This window comes from Camelina sativa, chromosome 14 (genome assembly GCF_030686135.1).
Source record: "Camelina sativa cultivar CO46 ecotype springtype chromosome 14, ASM3068613v1".
NCBI classification, from domain to species: domain Eukaryota; kingdom Viridiplantae; phylum Streptophyta; class Magnoliopsida; order Brassicales; family Brassicaceae; genus Camelina; species Camelina sativa.
The window spans coordinates 7,510,729-7,525,715 of NC_141893.1; the positions used below are offsets into that span (position 1 = coordinate 7,510,729).

The following is a 14,987-nucleotide window of genomic DNA, read 5'->3' on the forward strand; positions in this document are numbered from 1 at the left end:
ACTATAAAAATTCAATCTGAAATCCATAAAATGAAGATTTTATTTTCTTTACTTAGAAAATTACGTCATTAAGATTTAAAATTCATTCATGTCATCATAGTCCATTCTTCCAAAAACTGTATTGGTAAACATTTAAATAACAGTACTATTTTATAGAAAGACAAGTTAATATTGCGTGACACTCAAGAGTCTCAAATACATGGTCAAATCTATACATTGATCATAGGTAAATTTGAACAAGTAATCTCTGCCAACTGGTTCTTCTCGGTTGGTTTACGACTGGTCAAAGTCCTTAAAGGCTTAAACACCAAAAAAAATCCTTGATTATATAGTTTTTCAAGCTAAAAAATCATCTTGGTCTCAAAGCACACAATACAAAAAAATTAATACGATCCTTTCCAACCACACCAAAAATTTATGTTATGGGCTAAATAACTCAACTACCTAATTTTATGATGATAAAATGAAAGAAAGTTAAGTGTTATTTTTGTCCAAACATATTTCTAAAGTTGGTAATCATAAAAGCAAAGGAAGAAGATAACGCAAAAAGCTAATAAGCCTATTATCAACAAGCAACTCCAAAGATTCTGTGCTGCTTCCTTTTTTGTCCCATCATCCTCAATCCAGGAACATAATATTTCCCTGACAACCTGCAACAACAGAACAAATCTGACAAAGATTAGACACCAAAGATTTCTACAAGGAAGAATACTGATGTGAATATAGTGTGTCAGGATTCTTTTTAATTCATTTACATTCTTCGTGCATCTCTCTCGCTATCACTAGCATATACTCTGCGTGTTTTGCCAGATTCATCATTCTCTCTATCTCTTCTGACGATCCTTTCACCACATCTAATTTGTTCTCTACTTCCACGAGCTTATAAGCTGCGGTTATTGAAGCTTCACCAACCATCTCCTGTGAAATAGAGGGTCCTTGACTGTGTGTCTGCCGGGGTTTCGCGTTCATCTCTTTTGGTCTCGCTACTTGTGGTGTTCTTGGTACCAAGCTATTGTCATTCATCTTGTAGAAGTTCTGTGTCTGTTGTGTGTATTGTTGCATTTTTGAAGAACCAAAACATAAAAAAATATCATAATAAGCAGGAATGAGGAAACAACACAGACCAAGAAAGATTGCGCACTTGTTCAACCAAGGCTTTCAAGACTTACTGATTTTAAGTGGCTAACCTTTTCAAGTTTTCCCTGAGCAGCAAGCCTCCTCAATCTTGAACTAAGAATCCTTCTGAAATTTGGTGGTGCTCCATGTCGTTGCTGCTATACACATACCAGACCGTTATCATGAATTTGATCATTACATCACAAACTTGTCCATTACAGGGTTAGCTGCTAAGACTGATAATGGATACTGAACCTAATAGAGCTCTATAGTATTTTTTTTTAAGATTATCATACTGACATCAATGCAATAACTAGGATCAAACTATAATCGTAATGAATGGTTATAATATAAGACTTTACATTGATAACTCCAATTGACAGACGAAACGTTGAGACAGATGGATAGATATGACTCAAGTAATTTAAATTTGCCAAAACCGATGCTTCATTCACATCTTTAAGTGGTACAATGATTGTGTATTTCAGAATTCAAGAAAAGATTGGTGTTTAACTGTTTATATTGCTCATTAGATTAGATTGACTATGCTTTCAGCATAACTGAATAAGCAGCTTGCGAAATAGATCAGCGTTTCAGTGATGACAACTGGCAGAATAAAGAGAGCGCCAAAATATGAGTATATGACTAACCTCAATGCAGTTGTAAATTGCACTGACATCAGATCCATTAACATCCGTCAAGGCTGAAAGAGCTTCAAATATCATTCCATCATATCTTCATAAAATAATGGCTCATCAGAAGCGTAACAATGCAAGTAGACTAGCAATTTACAGTACTTATGAATCGCCACAGGATTAAGTACTGGCTCAGAAAAGAAGGAAGTAATGAAAACAAACCTGGGAACATTCTTCGCATCAACCACAATGTTACAAAACTCCTCAATGTTTTCAGAAGATACATTACGGATAAGTTTAGCTACTGGAGAAGGGATAGCATTAGGGATTTGATTATAGGTAGCGGCAGCTGCAGCGGAAGCCAGATCAAAAGCAGCAGCTTTGATTTTTGGTGTCCTTATCTTATCCTTAGAGCCTTGAATGCCAGGGGCAACACTTAAATTACGCCACTTATCCTAAAACATATGAAACATCGGATGACTAAGATACGTGATTCATAGGTAAACAAATAAAGGAGACAGTGCTAATTCTCAAATCCTGAATAGATGAAATAAAATGAAGACAGAGATATCAATCTCAAAGTTCAGACTCAACAATACATACTTTCTTTAAGTTTGAAAATTTGTGTTCGTATCTCGATTTTCAAAAAAAAAAATCCTATGACATAAGAAGACAAAAGTCATCATAGACAATGATCGACTAAAATTGGTTCTCCTAAACTAAAATCAGAAAAGAGTAAAAAGAAAAAGAGAAGGATACCGATCACCTGCGTTAAACCTAAAGTTTCAAAATTTTGTCGTGCAAACCATAACTAGAGGTTCTACTTGCATTGCATTTGATAGAAAAAGTACACATTTTCTATAACTGTCTTAGCAAATCAAACACCCAGGTAATATGAAGACCTTCTCGCAGGTGAAAACTAGAGAAGAAACAGAGAAGACAACCTGTCCACTTGACTCACCAGAGTCAAAAACCCCCAGTAGAAACTCAATTCAAGAAAAAAAAAAATCTACAAATGATAATCTTTCTTCAGCAAAACTAATACTCAAATAAAGCAACTAAAATTTAAAGTCTAGTAATTAGTAAAAGATGATAGAATACATAAATAGCCAATATTAGAAGTAACACATTACACTTCAATAATCATTACTGGGGGAAAAAAACAAACACAAAATACATACTCAAATCATATTAGTAACCTACTCTCAAACCAAAGCATCGGGAGAAGACTGAATCAATAAAAAAAATTTCAAATTTCAACTCCAAAAAAGTCTTGAACTAAATAAGACGTATTCAATTAACAAACTGATCAATCCCGTTACTCGATAATTAGGGTTTCCCATGTTTCAACAACAGCTAGTAAAAAAAAAAAGGAGTAATTGAAGAAGAAGAAGATAATAATTAAAATAAAAATAAAAACCTTGAGGTCGATGTTGGAACGATTAGAGAGCTGCCCATCGAATTCAGAATCGCGGAGAATATTCTTCCACTTGCCGGGACCGTGCTTTCTAACACCGGCGAGTAACGCCTCCTCTTCCTCCGCCGTCCATTTAAGCTTCTGGTTTCCCATCTCTTCTTCTATTGCTTCTGTTATCGCCTCTTCGCTCCGTTTTTTTTTGTGTGTGTGTGTGTGTAGCTTCTTCGTTTTGGTGTATATCACACAAATCAAATATTATTGGTGACAAAGAACTTCTCGCCGCCGATTCTTCCGCCGCGCTTTGTCCCCAATAACTCTATTGCTTTTTTATTCAATATCCATATAAAATCTTTTATTTATTTATATCTTGAAGAGATAAATCTACAAAGTGGGTTGTTATGGTAGCATTTACAATTTAAGTAACTTATTATGTAAAAGTTTGAAAAATATAGGGTCCAAATTGGAAAAAACTTAAATTGGGGAGAGATTTTGGGTTAAATTATTCTAAATAAAACATCAGGGGTCAAATTCGAATCAATCACAAAATCTTACCAACCCTAAAAATGTCTCTTTTCGAATTCTGAGCTTTTCTCTCTCTCACTCACTCACTCACTCCGTCGTCTTCTAATGGCGATCAATCATGGCTCGGATCACGACTCCGACGAAAACACGCGTCTTTACCATCCTTACCAGAACTACCAAGTCCCGATCAAAGCTCAGTATCTTTACAAGCTCCCTACTTCTCCAGAATTCCTCTTCACGGAAGAGTCCCTCAAGCAGCGTCGATCATGGGGAGAAAACCTCACCTTCTACACAGGGGTAGGTTATCTCGGCGGCTCTGTAGCCGGTGCTACAGCTGGGGTCTTCTCCGGTATCAGGAGCTTTGAAAATGGAGACACGACTAAGCTTAAAATCAACAGGATTTTGAATTCGTCTGGTCAGGCAGGTCGCACTTGGGGTAATAGGATTGGGGTGGTTGGGTTGATCTACGCAGGGGTTGAGAGTGGTGTGGTGGCGGTTACTGATAAAGACGATGTTTGGACCAGTGTTGTGGCTGGTCTTGGAACCGGAGCGGTCTGTAGGGCAGCTCGAGGAGTGAGATCTGCGGCTGTGGCTGGTGCTCTTGGCGGAGTAGCGGCTGGTGCTGTTGTCGCTGGGAAGCAGGTTTTCAAGCGGTATGCTCACATATGAAGAACCGGAATGATCTTTTAGAGTACCTGTATGGGATAGGGAAATCATAAAAATCAGAGCTTTCTGGGGTTTCTAGCGTAGAATTGACCTTGAGAACCTTTGTTTATATATAATAACAATAATAATAAAGGTTTTACCGTTTGGTATTTGAATCTCCATGAGTTCTTGCTTATGTTCATGCTAGTTTTTGTTATTTGTTGTCATCAGACTGACTCAAGATGTGAAATGGTTTTCATTCTCATTTCCTCTATCTTTCATCATTTTGTAAAGAAGAGTAGTTTAAACTGTTCACACTATGTGATTGTTCGGCTGTGTTATTCACCAGTGTTGAAGGCTCATTTTTTAATAGTTGGCCATCTAATCTCTACTAGCATTACTGAGTTATTTTAAGCTCTTGGCTTCTCTAGCTGGGACTTCTTCTTATTGTATGTGATTGTTCGTTGATCCAGAACGTGCGAGTATCCCACATGTTCCTTACTTGTACTCATTTTATTACCTTTCCGGACTTTCTGTTGAAGTTTTTCGTTTTATCTCTGAAATTTCTCTAGGTAACGACTTCAACAACATGTTTCATTATATAATGTGGATCTGTTGTGGATTTCTCCTTTTTGCCTCTCAAGTCTCATCAAGTATCTTTTGCTTTTTGCATGCTGTGTATTAAGTCTAAGCCAGTGTTGTCTCAAATTGACAAAGTGCCTTGTCTGCTAACATTGCTGGTGCAGTTCTGACAGGTATTCCCTTGGTTTTGGGTTTTTAAAAAAATATTTGTGTGTGATTACTTGCATCAAAAAATTATATTCAAAAAAGATAGGCTGAAATGATTTTATTGTGCTGCAGATGGAATGCTCTTCCGCAAAGGTGAGTTGAATTTGCAAGGGCGAGACAACTCTACTATAAGAAAGGTGTTTTTTTCAAGAGACCAAAAAATAAAGTGTTTGATATACAAAATAGGAACTTCGACAGTATGGGAGATCAACATTGAACTGGTGGAGTACAAATCATGAAAGACTGGCAGCAAATTCCATCGTATTGGCTTGTTTATGATCATGTAAATCGCTTTCGTCTAATAAGTATGGGAGGGCATCGGATGCTTAAACTGAACAAGTTCATCGCAGATCTCAGAGATAGCCAATGTCGCTTCACTTTGTTCTAAGTTGAAGTTCCAATGTTTTTGTCAATAGGATGTTCTCAATGCATCCTCTATCTGCATGATTGAGATAGAGACTCAGGAATCAAAGAAGTTGAAATTGTATTCCTTTTCGAGATGAAGATTAGATATGTGTTATTGCAGGTTCTAATAAACCAACCTGAGAGGAAGATATTGGGGAAAGAGGAACCGAATTGTGAGCACGTGACACAGAAAATATTCTGTTGGAGTTACGTACTTCATGATCCTCTGTTGCAAACTCCCGTAGTTTGCTCAGTGCAGGCAGCAAAACGGAAGCAAGATCAGGTCTGTCCTTTTTCCGCAGCTCGCAGCACTGCAGAGCCAACTGAGCTAGAATCAGAGTCTCTTCTTCAGGCCAGTCTGATATTTTTGGATCCAAAACTTCTCTGAGTCTCTTCTTCTCAATTGCTTTCTCTACTCTATGGCTTAAACCCATTGCTGGCATCGCTGTGATGATTTGCAGAAGCACCACACCAAATGAGTACAAGTCAGACTTCACTCCAAGCATTCCCGTTTGCTGGTACTCGGGGTCGATGTAACAAAATGTACCTGTTTCAGCGATTGGATACATGTTAGGACACCAAAAGGAGATGGAAAGATTAGATTTGTTTGGTTTAAGGTAATATGAAAGTATTACCGGCTGCAGCAGTCATATGATACTGGCTGAAGCTATCAGCAATAGCGGGAGGTACCAACCGAGCTAAACCAACATCACTGATTTTGCTAATGAAATGTCTGTCTAGCAGAATGTTTGCTGGCTTCAGATCTCGATGTACTAGTGGCTCGGGTTTGGCCTGGTGAAGGAAAAGAAGTCCTGTAGCAATCTCAGCAGCGATTCTGAACCGTTCTCTCCAAGATAATGGTGGAGTATTATCTTTGCAGAAGAGACGATCTTCTAGTGTTCCATTTTCCATGTACTCATACACAAGACAGCCATACTCGGGACAAGCACCGAGGAGGATCACCATGTTAGGGTGCCTCATGCAACTTAGAACCTCGATCTGGTGAGAAAAACATATGCAAATTAGTATGGAGAAGACATGCAATATATTAGGGATGATGTCAGATTATATTACTACCTCTTGGTTGAACTGCTTCAGGCCTTGTGAGATATCTGACTTCAAGATTTTGATGGCAACAGAAGTGTTTTCAAGAACGGCTTTATACACAGGTCCATACCCTCCTTCCCCAATCTTTAGAGTATCTGAAAAACCGTCTGTAGCACTTTCAACATCTCTTATGCTATATCTTCTGTAGGATATGCTATTGGCCATCTTCTGTTCCTTGAACCTGGCCTGCATCTCCACAAGTCTTCTCTTGTGGGTCTCCATTTCCGCTAGACGTTGTGCCATTTCAGCTGCTTCGATCGCACTCTTTGTTTTTTGCTTATCCATCTCAGACAAAGCCCTAAGCATCTCTCTTGTTGCCTTTGATTCCTCCAGCTTTTCAGTTTCCGCGGCAGCTCTAGGTACTTGAAGATGAGGGGCCTGCAAGCATTCATTCAATGTCTGATATTAGTCACTCATATTTGGGACCTTTTCAAGGAGGCATTCTCGGCTGTCCACATGGAAGTAAGTATCTTACACTTTCTCTACACATGGAAGCGTTAAACTGCTGCAATTCGAGTCTCAATCTTCTCACCTCTGCTTCAAGATTTTGATTCTGAGCATATTCACGCACAAAGAACACAAACATCTCAGAACCATGCACTTGACATTCTGCATACCCGAAAACACCAAATCGACGTTTTTGGAACATTAATTTACCTGGTGTTCAGTGATAATACCCTCAGATAGGCCTTCCTCTCCATCAGTCATCTCAGACTACAGATTTGAAAGAAAATGTAAAAGGCCAGAAAAATTGGAGGCAAGAATGTCGATTTGAAACGTGATGAGGATACTACTAACCATGGATGTGGAAGAGTGTGAGCTTCCACCATAGGTGGATCGTCCTAGGATGCTGTAGAAACTAGCATTTGATTCAGCACTGTGACCGCTGGAAGAGGATTCATTGCTAAGCTCTGACAGAGGACTCCTGTTAATGGTTGGCTTGTAATGAGGTTTAGGTGGAGAAAAATCTCCTTTTAACGCAGGAGATGACCTGAAAGAATGATAAACCAATGATTCCTGTGAGGCAAAAAAAGCAATGATTCACCAGACAGAACGGGATGAAATAATCATGTTAATTACCTTCCGGGTTCACTGGAAGGGGTATAACTTGGTGGGCCAGGATCAGACATCATTGCGGGTTTTTTTGAAGGAGGAGGAGAGTGTTGAGGACCTTGAGGTGTCTGAGTCCGAGTCGCTGATCTGCTTGTTATGAGCCTACCTTTAGACACAATAAAGACAGCACATGTATCTGGAGCTGTTTTAAGCAGTGTGGTTGGCACATCTGCGCTCTTAAACTTCCTGGTTAAGACCATAGCAAAGAGTTTTAGCATTCATGGAACCGAAGTTTGAGATTACATTAGTAGGTTATATGAGAGAAAGATAGAGACTTGAGGAAGGAATTCCGCGCAGAGGCTCCAAGGACTATATTTGCAATGGAATTATTGGTGATGTAGTCAATAATTGCACTCGAGATGTCAATATCGTGAAGAAGAACCTCAGTTGCTATAATCTGAGAGAACATATATCACGAGGTCAGAGCTATATATATACATATGTGTGATTGTTGTAAACAGAAAGAGAGATTGATCCCTGACCCCTTTCCGAGCACAGAATCCTCTAAAGGGAAGGAAGAACTGGTGCGCCTCTTCCTGGTTGTCATGTGTATCATCTGTGTTCTCTCCTGCACCAATTCCTGTTATAAGATATATCATTAGATTGATTGATGATGGTGGTGATGATGGTATAGATGATGATGATAACGATGCCATTACTCAATTTGGTTTGAACATGGAGAAGGATACAGTTTGAAGAATCGACAATGATGTTATCGACAGCCCATTTCAAAGCGTGTTGGCTGTTTTTATCTTTATCAATGGCTATGGCGGTAACTGATTTACTGTCTTTTCCTTTAAGTCTTCTTGCAGCCATCTTTCTCAGCCCTCGAGATGATAATGTCTCAAACTTGTTTCTCGAGAAACTAGAAAGACTTGTGGCCTTTTAGCCTCAGGAGGAGGAAATGAGGAGACAGAATGATAATGAAAATGGTAAAAGAAATTGAGAAGAGAAGAGGAGAAGAGAAAACAGATGTTAACTGTTTTTGTTTGTTGGGAAAATTCAAACCTTATAATGGTTTCTGCACTTTGCTAAATTTAGTGGGTTTTTTTTTCCCAACAATTTAACAGTCTTTTTCAATTTTAGTTGATGACTTATCTTTCCAATGTTCTTTTTTTTTTTGGAAATTCCATCTCATATCTTGTAAGCTGCAATTCTTTTTTATTATTTGACAGCATCTTGTAAATTGTATAATTAGAACAAGTATTTGTGTAATGACATCTTATTTGCAATATGTAAACTAGGATAATTTGGAATCCAAAAAGTTCAAACTGATTTTATGATTGATTGGACCAACGTTTTAATACCTCAAATGTTTGTGATGATTTGAAACTATGCGGTATACATGACATACATACATACCACAGAAATAGAATCATCACTACTCTCCGCTCTCGATCACTTGCGAAACTACGAGCGCATATGACTGCTGACTGGGCCTGAACTGTTTGTTAGTCCATTAAAACTAGTTCTGGTCGGCGTGACTTTTCTTGTAAAAGAATAGGCCTGCCTGAGACTGGGACATTAAATTCGAACCTCATTAATTAGACCGAACTGACCAAAACCGAGGATTTGAAGATTTCGGGTTTATCACCCTATTACAATGTTGCTCTTTGTTAGACGAGTTCAAATGTTTACAGAAACGATGTTGGTTGTATATATTCAAAAAGGATCATATCGTTTTCCGTAATTCTGCCTTTTTTTTGATTACTAATTTTGACAATGAGATTCAAATTTCATGCCATTTCACTCTATAGTCTTATACAAATATACGTGTGTATGGAATAAAAATTGATCTAATTCATTTTATCATAGTGTACTTAAAATCAATAAACTAGTTTGTTGTTGTTAGCTTGCTGTAATAAGAAGAAGAAGTCTAAAAGAAGATAAACCCAAGAGAAGACTTGAGCTTTAAAGAGGAAAGGACACGCGGCAACAAGCTTGCCATTATTGAATAAAAGAAAGATTAATGAATGAATTAAATAACTGATTGGATCAACGTGTTAATAATATAGAGGTCGTTGTCACATAAAGAACTTGGGATTCCGTGGAGAGAAGAGAAGAGAGCTTTTTAATTCAACCCTCTTTTTGTTTTTCTTTTCTTTTAATAATTCTCTGTTTATTATCTTTTTGTTTTGGGTAAAAAAAAAAAAAAAAAACCATATAGATCCAGGAGAACCCATGTTTCGTTTTGGAAAGATAAAGATAAAGGCTTCGACTTTTTAGGGTTGTTTTTTTTTTTTTTTTCCTTCTTCTTTTGTTGTTGTTGTTGTTGTTGTTGTTGCTGATTCAAATCAATCCTCTCTGTTTCTTCTTGTCCTTGCTCTTATTCAGTTTCACCTGACTTTTGTTTTTGGATAAAGTTTTGAGCTTTGTGTGCAGTACTCTCTCTTGTGATCTCTCTTGGAAACAAAGTAAAAGGTTGAATTTTTTTTTTTGAGGGGGTTTCTAAATTAGGTTTAGTGTGGGATTATTGAGTGTTTTATCTTTCTGATTCGATGAAGATCAAGAGTTATTGAGGATCGTAAAGAGTGATCACAATTACAGAGGATCCGTCTCGTAGATCCGTCAGATCTGTTCACCTGGAGGTACGCCACTTCTTTTTGACTCACTACTCCGTCGTTTAGTTAGTGTGGAAAAAACGCCGGTTGGGTTCCTGTGGAAAGCTGAATTTGGATGTAGTATCACTATAATCAGACCATAGCTTAGAGAAAGAAAGATGAAGGTTATTGAATCCCTTAGCTCTGTTTGTAGCCGTTAAAGGTGTGGCAGCTGCTTAGGAACTCATGGAAGAGATTGCACCGGCGGTTGCACTGACTTTGAGTTTAGCCAACACCATGTGTGACTCTGGAATCTCATCTACTTTAGATATTACCGAGCTGGAGAATGTTACTGATGCTGTTGACATGTTGTCTGATCACAAAGGTCATAGATATTGTAATGGAGTGGTCGATTCTATGATGGAACATGTTTCAGAAGATCCACAAGAGAACACTTTATCTCAAGTGAGAAGCTTGTCTTCTGATTTTAGTGGAACTGTCCAAGAATCAGAAGAAGATGAGCCTTTAGTATCTGATGCCACTATTATAAGCGAGGGTTTAATAGTTGTGGACGCTAGGTCTGAGATTAGCTTGCCAGATACAGTTGAAACAGATAACAAGCGAGTTCTTGCTACGGCCATTATCCTCAACGAGACCACCATAGAACAGGTTCCCACAGCTGAAGTCCTTATTGCGAGTCTGAATCACGATGTGAATATGGAGGTGGCAACTTCAGAGGTTGTCATTAGGTTGCCTGCAGAAAATCCTAATGTAGCAAGAGGAAGCAGGAGTGTCTATGAACTAGAGTGTATACCTCTTTGGGGCACAATTTCAATTTGCGGCGGAAGATCTGAAATGGAGGATTCTGTTAGAGCTTTACCTCATTTTCTGAAAATACCCATCAAAATGCTTATGGGGGATCATGAAGGGATGAGTCCAAGTCTCCCATATCTCACTGGCCACTTCTTTGGTGTATATGATGGCCACGGAGGCGCTCAGGTATACTGTAGTTTGCAAATCCTTATATTGATATTAGCAATAGAGAGTCAGTTCAACTATGAACCTGGGAGATAAATGAATTTATGTTTTGCTGTCATAGGTTGTATGTATATATGATAAGGGTTTGCTGGAAACGGGATTCTTTGCAGGTTGTTATGTAATATATGATGGCTTTGGTGGAAATGGGATTCTTGCAGGTTGCTGACTATTGTCATGATAGGATCCACTTTGCTTTGGCTGAAGAAATCGAACGGATCAAAGAGGAATTGTGTAGAAGGAACACTGGCGAGGGTAGGCAGGTCCAGTGGGAGAAAGTCTTTCTAGATTGTTTCCTAAAGGTCGATAACGAGGTTAAAGGGAAAATCAACAGACCTGTTGTTGGTTCTTCTGATAGGATGGTTCTTGAAGCTGTTTCCCCTGAAACCGTCGGATCAACTGCTGTGGTTGCTTTGGTTTGTTCATCGCATATAATAGTCGCAAACTGTGGTGACTCAAGAGCGGTTTTACTCCGAGGCAAAGACTCCATGCCTTTATCAGTTGACCACAAAGTAAAACATTCTTCTCTTTCCCTCTATAATAATTTAACACAATCAGAGAAAGCTCCAAACTTCTCATTCATGAAACTTCTTACACTCTTTCTGCAGCCAGATAGAGAGGATGAGTATGCAAGAATAGAAAAAGCTGGAGGGAAGGTTATACAATGGCAAGGTGCTCGTGTTTCTGGCGTTCTTGCCATGTCCAGGTCCATCGGTAGGTCAACCCCGCACTGTTTTTCTTCAATCTTGCTCTGTGACAGAAATCTTAAGAGAGTTCTATGGGCCAAAGTTGTCGATAAATAGAGCATTCAGTAACCGTATTAAGAGATGAGGATCATTACTGTTACAGTCTCTGCAAAATTAGTATAACTCCTCAAAATGGGTTTCAATCTGCTTCATTTTCAGGTGATGAATATCTGGAGCCATATGTAATACCAGACCCCGAAGTGATGTTCATGCCACGAGCTAGAGAAGACGAGTGTCTTATATTGGCCAGTGATGGACTTTGGGATGTAATGAGTAACCAAGAAGCTTGCGATTTTGCGAGGAAGCGGATCTTGGCTTGGCACAAGAAGAATGGAGCACTGCCTTTAGCTGAGAGAGGTGTAGGGGAAGACCCCGCGAGTCAAGCAGCGGCTGATTATCTCTCCAAGCTCGCTCTTCAAAAGGGAAGCAAAGACAATATCTCGATCATAGTGGTCGACTTGAAAGCTCAAAGAAAGTTCAAGACCAGATCTTGAAAACACTGTACGCTCGAGCTCTTACACTATTATAATTTTATTATTTCTTATTTTTTTTAAAAAGTTTCAACAAGTTTACATAAAAATAAGAAGTGAAATGTTGGGGGAAGAAGATTCAAGACCTTGATGATGCATAGCTAAAAAAGTCCATTCCTTTTTCTCATGGACTTGAATGTGTATGTTTGTTATGTATAAGAAGAATAGAGAAGAAGTGTTTCTTTTTATAATTTTTATCTTGGGATCTTTCATAAAAAGTGTAGGTATCATGTTGTAATATTGGAGATGTGACGTATGGGAATTGTAATTGAATTTTATGTCACTTTTGATACTTTTCTGTAATATATTTTCTTCTTTATATAAATACTTGTTGTAATAGAGTAACTATTGTCTTTTTTATCTGTTGTTATGCAAAAAGTAACAGTATTGATTACCTAACTATACTATAAACTGATTTATAAAACATAACAAATAATGGTGTTTCAAGAGGGTTGTTCTTGTAACAAAAGTCTCTCCAGTTTCATTGTGGAGGTGTAGAAAGGTGGGATTGATCTTTTAGACTCTACAGAAAAGTCGAGAGTTTACAGAGTGAAACTGAAACCTAATTGACGGATGGATGAGAGTTACATAAGAGATCATAACTGGTGTTTTTAGTGGTGATGTATACTCTCAAACCATGTGCTGAGCCAAAGCAAGGATCTTGAGCTGTTTCTTGTTCCGCATTTCATGTGGGACAGGACCAAACACTCGGGTACCAGTTGGTTGGTTAAACTCCACTTTGTTCTTCTTATTCTCCTCCGGTTTCTTCTTCTTCTTCTCCTTAATGCCCACAACTACAATCGCATTGTCATCAAACTTGACTTGGCTTCCATCAACGCGCCCTTTCTGCATCGCAGCACGCACAACCACACCATAAACGACCTTTCCTTTCTTCACTTTACCTTTTGGAATCGCCTCTTTCACAGAACCAACAATGATATCGCCAAGTCTTGCTCCTTTCTTATTAGCTTTCAGGGATTGAATGCACTTCACCTCTTTTGCACCTGAGTTATCCACGACTTTGAGAGTCGTCCCCATTTGAATGAATGTCCTTTGTTGCTGCTGTAACTTGGAAAAAAAAATCATCAGGACACAATTCACAGGCTAAGAAAGTTTCATCAAGATTGGCAAATATTATATATCTTGAAGAGGCTTTTTGACCTGAGAGAGGATGTTTCCATTCATAATTCCATTGGAGGAATTCATCAAACCAGAGAAAGCATTGCTAAGACTTCCAAGCAATGAGCGTCCTGCTCCATATTTTCGATGAATCAAATCAAAACAGAGAAGCATTAGTTAGTGACATCAACAAACACAAGAACAAAAAAAATGTTTACTCTTGACTCTGCATTTCATGAACCAAGCAAAGATCATGACTCAAATCAATTACAAATTCAACGAGACAAATACGTGAAACTAACAATGACACATATCTTCTTCTCAAAGATTTGATTTGATTTTTTTTTTTTTTTTTTTTTGTGCCAGCCAAACTCACAAAGAGTGTAGAAGAATTAAGATCATTTCGAAACTTTAAACACGGTTCTTCGTAGTACTCTCAGTGTTGCATAAGATGTAATAGCATGGGAGTAGAGATATTATTTTATTGAAAGAAGTAAACTTTATCGAACATATATAATAATATAAACCCAAAAAAAATTGGGCCTAAAAGAAAGAATGAATAGTAGGAGATGAAAACATAAGTACCTCGGGAGAATCTGGAAGCTAAAGCTGCGGCCATTTCTGCGATTTGGAGGTTTCAGTCGTAGTGTACGGCTCAGGGCCAGGATCTGAGAGTGAATGAATGAATCGTACGATTGATTTGCACAAATGTAATGTCCGAAGTTTTAGGGTTTTCCTTTTACCCGTCTCCATCATCAGGGATTTGTGTAGTGATAAGCTCTTAAGTTATATAAACAGAGAAAGCGATAAAATGTTCAAAAAGTGGGCGTGCCGGAGTGGTTATCGGGCATGACTAGAAATCATGTGGGCTTTGCCCGCGCAGGTTCGAATCCTGCCGCTCACGTTTTTAAAATTCTCCCTTTTATTTTCTATCATATTTACCCTAATATCTCAAACAAAACGAAAATATATTTTCTTATCTTTGCATTTATCAGCAGGGCTACAGCTTATTTTCCAACTATCTTTACTTTTTTTTTTTTTTTTTTTTTTAAATACCTTATGGTGCCCCTAATAAGTAAAAAGATTTATTTCCACTTATTCACCTTTTTTTTTTTTTTTTTTGGCGAACGACTTATTCACCTTTTTTATATATTCCTTTTTATAATAGTTGGTTCATGAACATACATAACAAAATCCAAATTTTCTAAATGTTTTGAAAAATTCCTTAATAAAAAGAAAAAGAAAGAAACGTAGAGTGAAGCGATGCC

General features: G+C 38.1%; 4 protein-coding genes, 1 non-coding gene and 1 pseudogene across 10 annotated transcripts; 3 read left to right on the forward strand and 3 right to left on the reverse strand.

The window, feature by feature from the left end:
* Window positions 1–300: 300 nt before the first annotated feature.
* On the reverse strand, window positions 301–3,553 carry LOC104740447 (telomere repeat-binding factor 4). Of its 4 annotated transcripts, none has more exons than XM_010461048.3 (6): window positions 3,172–3,553; window positions 1,974–2,206; window positions 1,767–1,851; window positions 1,188–1,271; window positions 756–1,041; window positions 301–650 (listed from the first exon to the last, which is right to left on the reverse strand). In XM_010461048.3, the coding sequence occupies exons 1-6, from the start codon at window positions 3,319–3,321 to the stop codon at window positions 619–621; spliced, it is 870 nt and encodes a 289-aa protein (XP_010459350.2). In that variant the 5' UTR covers window positions 3,322–3,553; the 3' UTR covers window positions 301–618. The 4 variants fall into 4 exon arrangements, with proteins under 4 accessions (XP_010459350.2, XP_010459349.2, XP_019090857.2 ...); XM_010461047.3 differs by having other exon boundaries at window positions 1,170–1,271; XM_019235312.2 differs by having other exon boundaries at window positions 1,188–1,274; window positions 3,172–3,537.
* A 157-nt stretch (window positions 3,554–3,710) lies between these two features.
* On the forward strand, window positions 3,711–4,515 carry LOC104775865 (mitochondrial import inner membrane translocase subunit TIM23-1 pseudogene; annotated as a pseudogene). The gene has a single exon (XR_015579673.1). The product of XR_015579673.1 is annotated as a mitochondrial import inner membrane translocase subunit TIM23-1 pseudogene (transcript).
* Window positions 4,516–5,169: 654 nt separating this feature from the next.
* LOC104775866 (U-box domain-containing protein 35-like) lies at window positions 5,170–8,735 on the reverse strand. The gene is made up of 11 exons (XM_087483659.1): window positions 8,409–8,735; window positions 8,232–8,329; window positions 8,025–8,146; window positions 7,717–7,935; window positions 7,435–7,627; window positions 7,294–7,350; window positions 7,112–7,189; window positions 6,607–7,014; window positions 6,165–6,528; window positions 5,667–6,076; window positions 5,170–5,563 (listed from the first exon to the last, which is right to left on the reverse strand). Exons 1-11 carry the CDS (start codon window positions 8,563–8,565, stop codon window positions 5,534–5,536), a joined length of 2,136 nt encoding a protein of 711 aa, XP_087339785.1. The 5' UTR covers window positions 8,566–8,735; the 3' UTR covers window positions 5,170–5,533.
* A 1,030-nt stretch (window positions 8,736–9,765) lies between these two features.
* On the forward strand, window positions 9,766–12,925 carry LOC104775871 (protein phosphatase 2C 7). 2 transcript variants are annotated; one of them, XM_087484097.1, is made up of 5 exons: window positions 9,766–10,337; window positions 10,504–11,288; window positions 11,486–11,836; window positions 11,933–12,038; window positions 12,230–12,925. In XM_087484097.1, exons 2-5 carry the CDS (start codon window positions 10,536–10,538, stop codon window positions 12,562–12,564), a joined length of 1,545 nt encoding a protein of 514 aa, XP_087340223.1. In that variant the 5' UTR covers window positions 9,766–10,337; window positions 10,504–10,535; the 3' UTR covers window positions 12,565–12,925. The 2 variants fall into 2 exon arrangements, with proteins under 2 accessions (XP_087340223.1, XP_087340224.1); XM_087484098.1 differs by lacking the exon at window positions 9,766–10,337 and having other exon boundaries at window positions 11,150–11,288; window positions 11,438–11,836.
* Window positions 12,926–13,002: 77 nt separating this feature from the next.
* On the reverse strand, window positions 13,003–14,500 carry LOC104740450 (large ribosomal subunit protein uL14my-like). The gene is made up of 3 exons (XM_010461051.3): window positions 14,305–14,500; window positions 13,762–13,850; window positions 13,003–13,662 (listed from the first exon to the last, which is right to left on the reverse strand). The coding sequence occupies exons 1-3, from the start codon at window positions 14,336–14,338 to the stop codon at window positions 13,231–13,233; spliced, it is 555 nt and encodes a 184-aa protein (XP_010459353.2). The 5' UTR covers window positions 14,339–14,500; the 3' UTR covers window positions 13,003–13,230.
* Window positions 14,501–14,541: 41 nt separating this feature from the next.
* On the forward strand, window positions 14,542–14,623 carry TRNAS-AGA (transfer RNA serine (anticodon AGA)). The gene has a single exon. It is a non-coding gene; the product is annotated as a tRNA-Ser (tRNA).
* The last annotated feature ends 364 nt before the right edge of the window (window positions 14,624–14,987 follow it).

Bases quoted from the DNA above. Each gene is read 5' to 3' on its own strand.
- LOC104775866 (XM_087483659.1), bottom strand. From the start codon at position 8,565: ATGGCTGCAAGAAGACTTAAAGGAAAAGACAGTAAATCAGTTACCGCC. The intron at 8,147-8,231 runs GTCAGGGATCAA...ATGTTCTCTCAG, and splicing joins GATTCTGTGCTCGGAAAGGG to ATTATAGCAACTGAGGTTCT. The intron at 5,564-5,666 runs GTTGGTTTATTA...TCAATCATGCAG, and splicing joins CCCCAATATCTTCCTCTCAG to ATAGAGGATGCATTGAGAAC.
- LOC104740450 (XM_010461051.3), bottom strand. From the start codon at position 14,338: ATGGCCGCAGCTTTAGCTTCCAGATTCTCCCGAG. The intron at 13,851-14,304 runs GTACTTATGTTT...AATATGGAGCAG, and splicing joins AGCTTCCAGATTCTCCCGAG to GACGCTCATTGCTTGGAAGT. The intron at 13,663-13,761 runs GTCAAAAAGCCT...TCCAAGTTACAG, and splicing joins ATGGAAACATCCTCTCTCAG to CAGCAACAAAGGACATTCAT.
- LOC104775871 (XM_087484097.1), top strand. From the start codon at position 10,536: ATGGAAGAGATTGCACCGGCGGTTGCACTGACTTTGAGTTTAGCCAAC. The intron at 11,289-11,485 runs GTATACTGTAGT...GGATTCTTGCAG, and splicing joins ATGGCCACGGAGGCGCTCAG to GTTGCTGACTATTGTCATGA. The intron at 11,837-11,932 runs GTAAAACATTCT...CTCTTTCTGCAG, and splicing joins CTTTATCAGTTGACCACAAA to CCAGATAGAGAGGATGAGTA.
- LOC104740447 (XM_010461046.3), bottom strand. From the start codon at position 3,321: ATGGGAAACCAGAAGCTTAAATGGACGGCGGAGGAAGAGGAGGCGTTA. The intron at 2,207-3,171 runs GTTTTTATTTTT...CATATGTTTTAG, and splicing joins GTTCCAACATCGACCTCAAG to GATAAGTGGCGTAATTTAAG. The intron at 1,042-1,169 runs GTAAGTCTTGAA...TACACACAACAG, and splicing joins AGGTTAGCCACTTAAAATCA to ACACAGAACTTCTACAAGAT.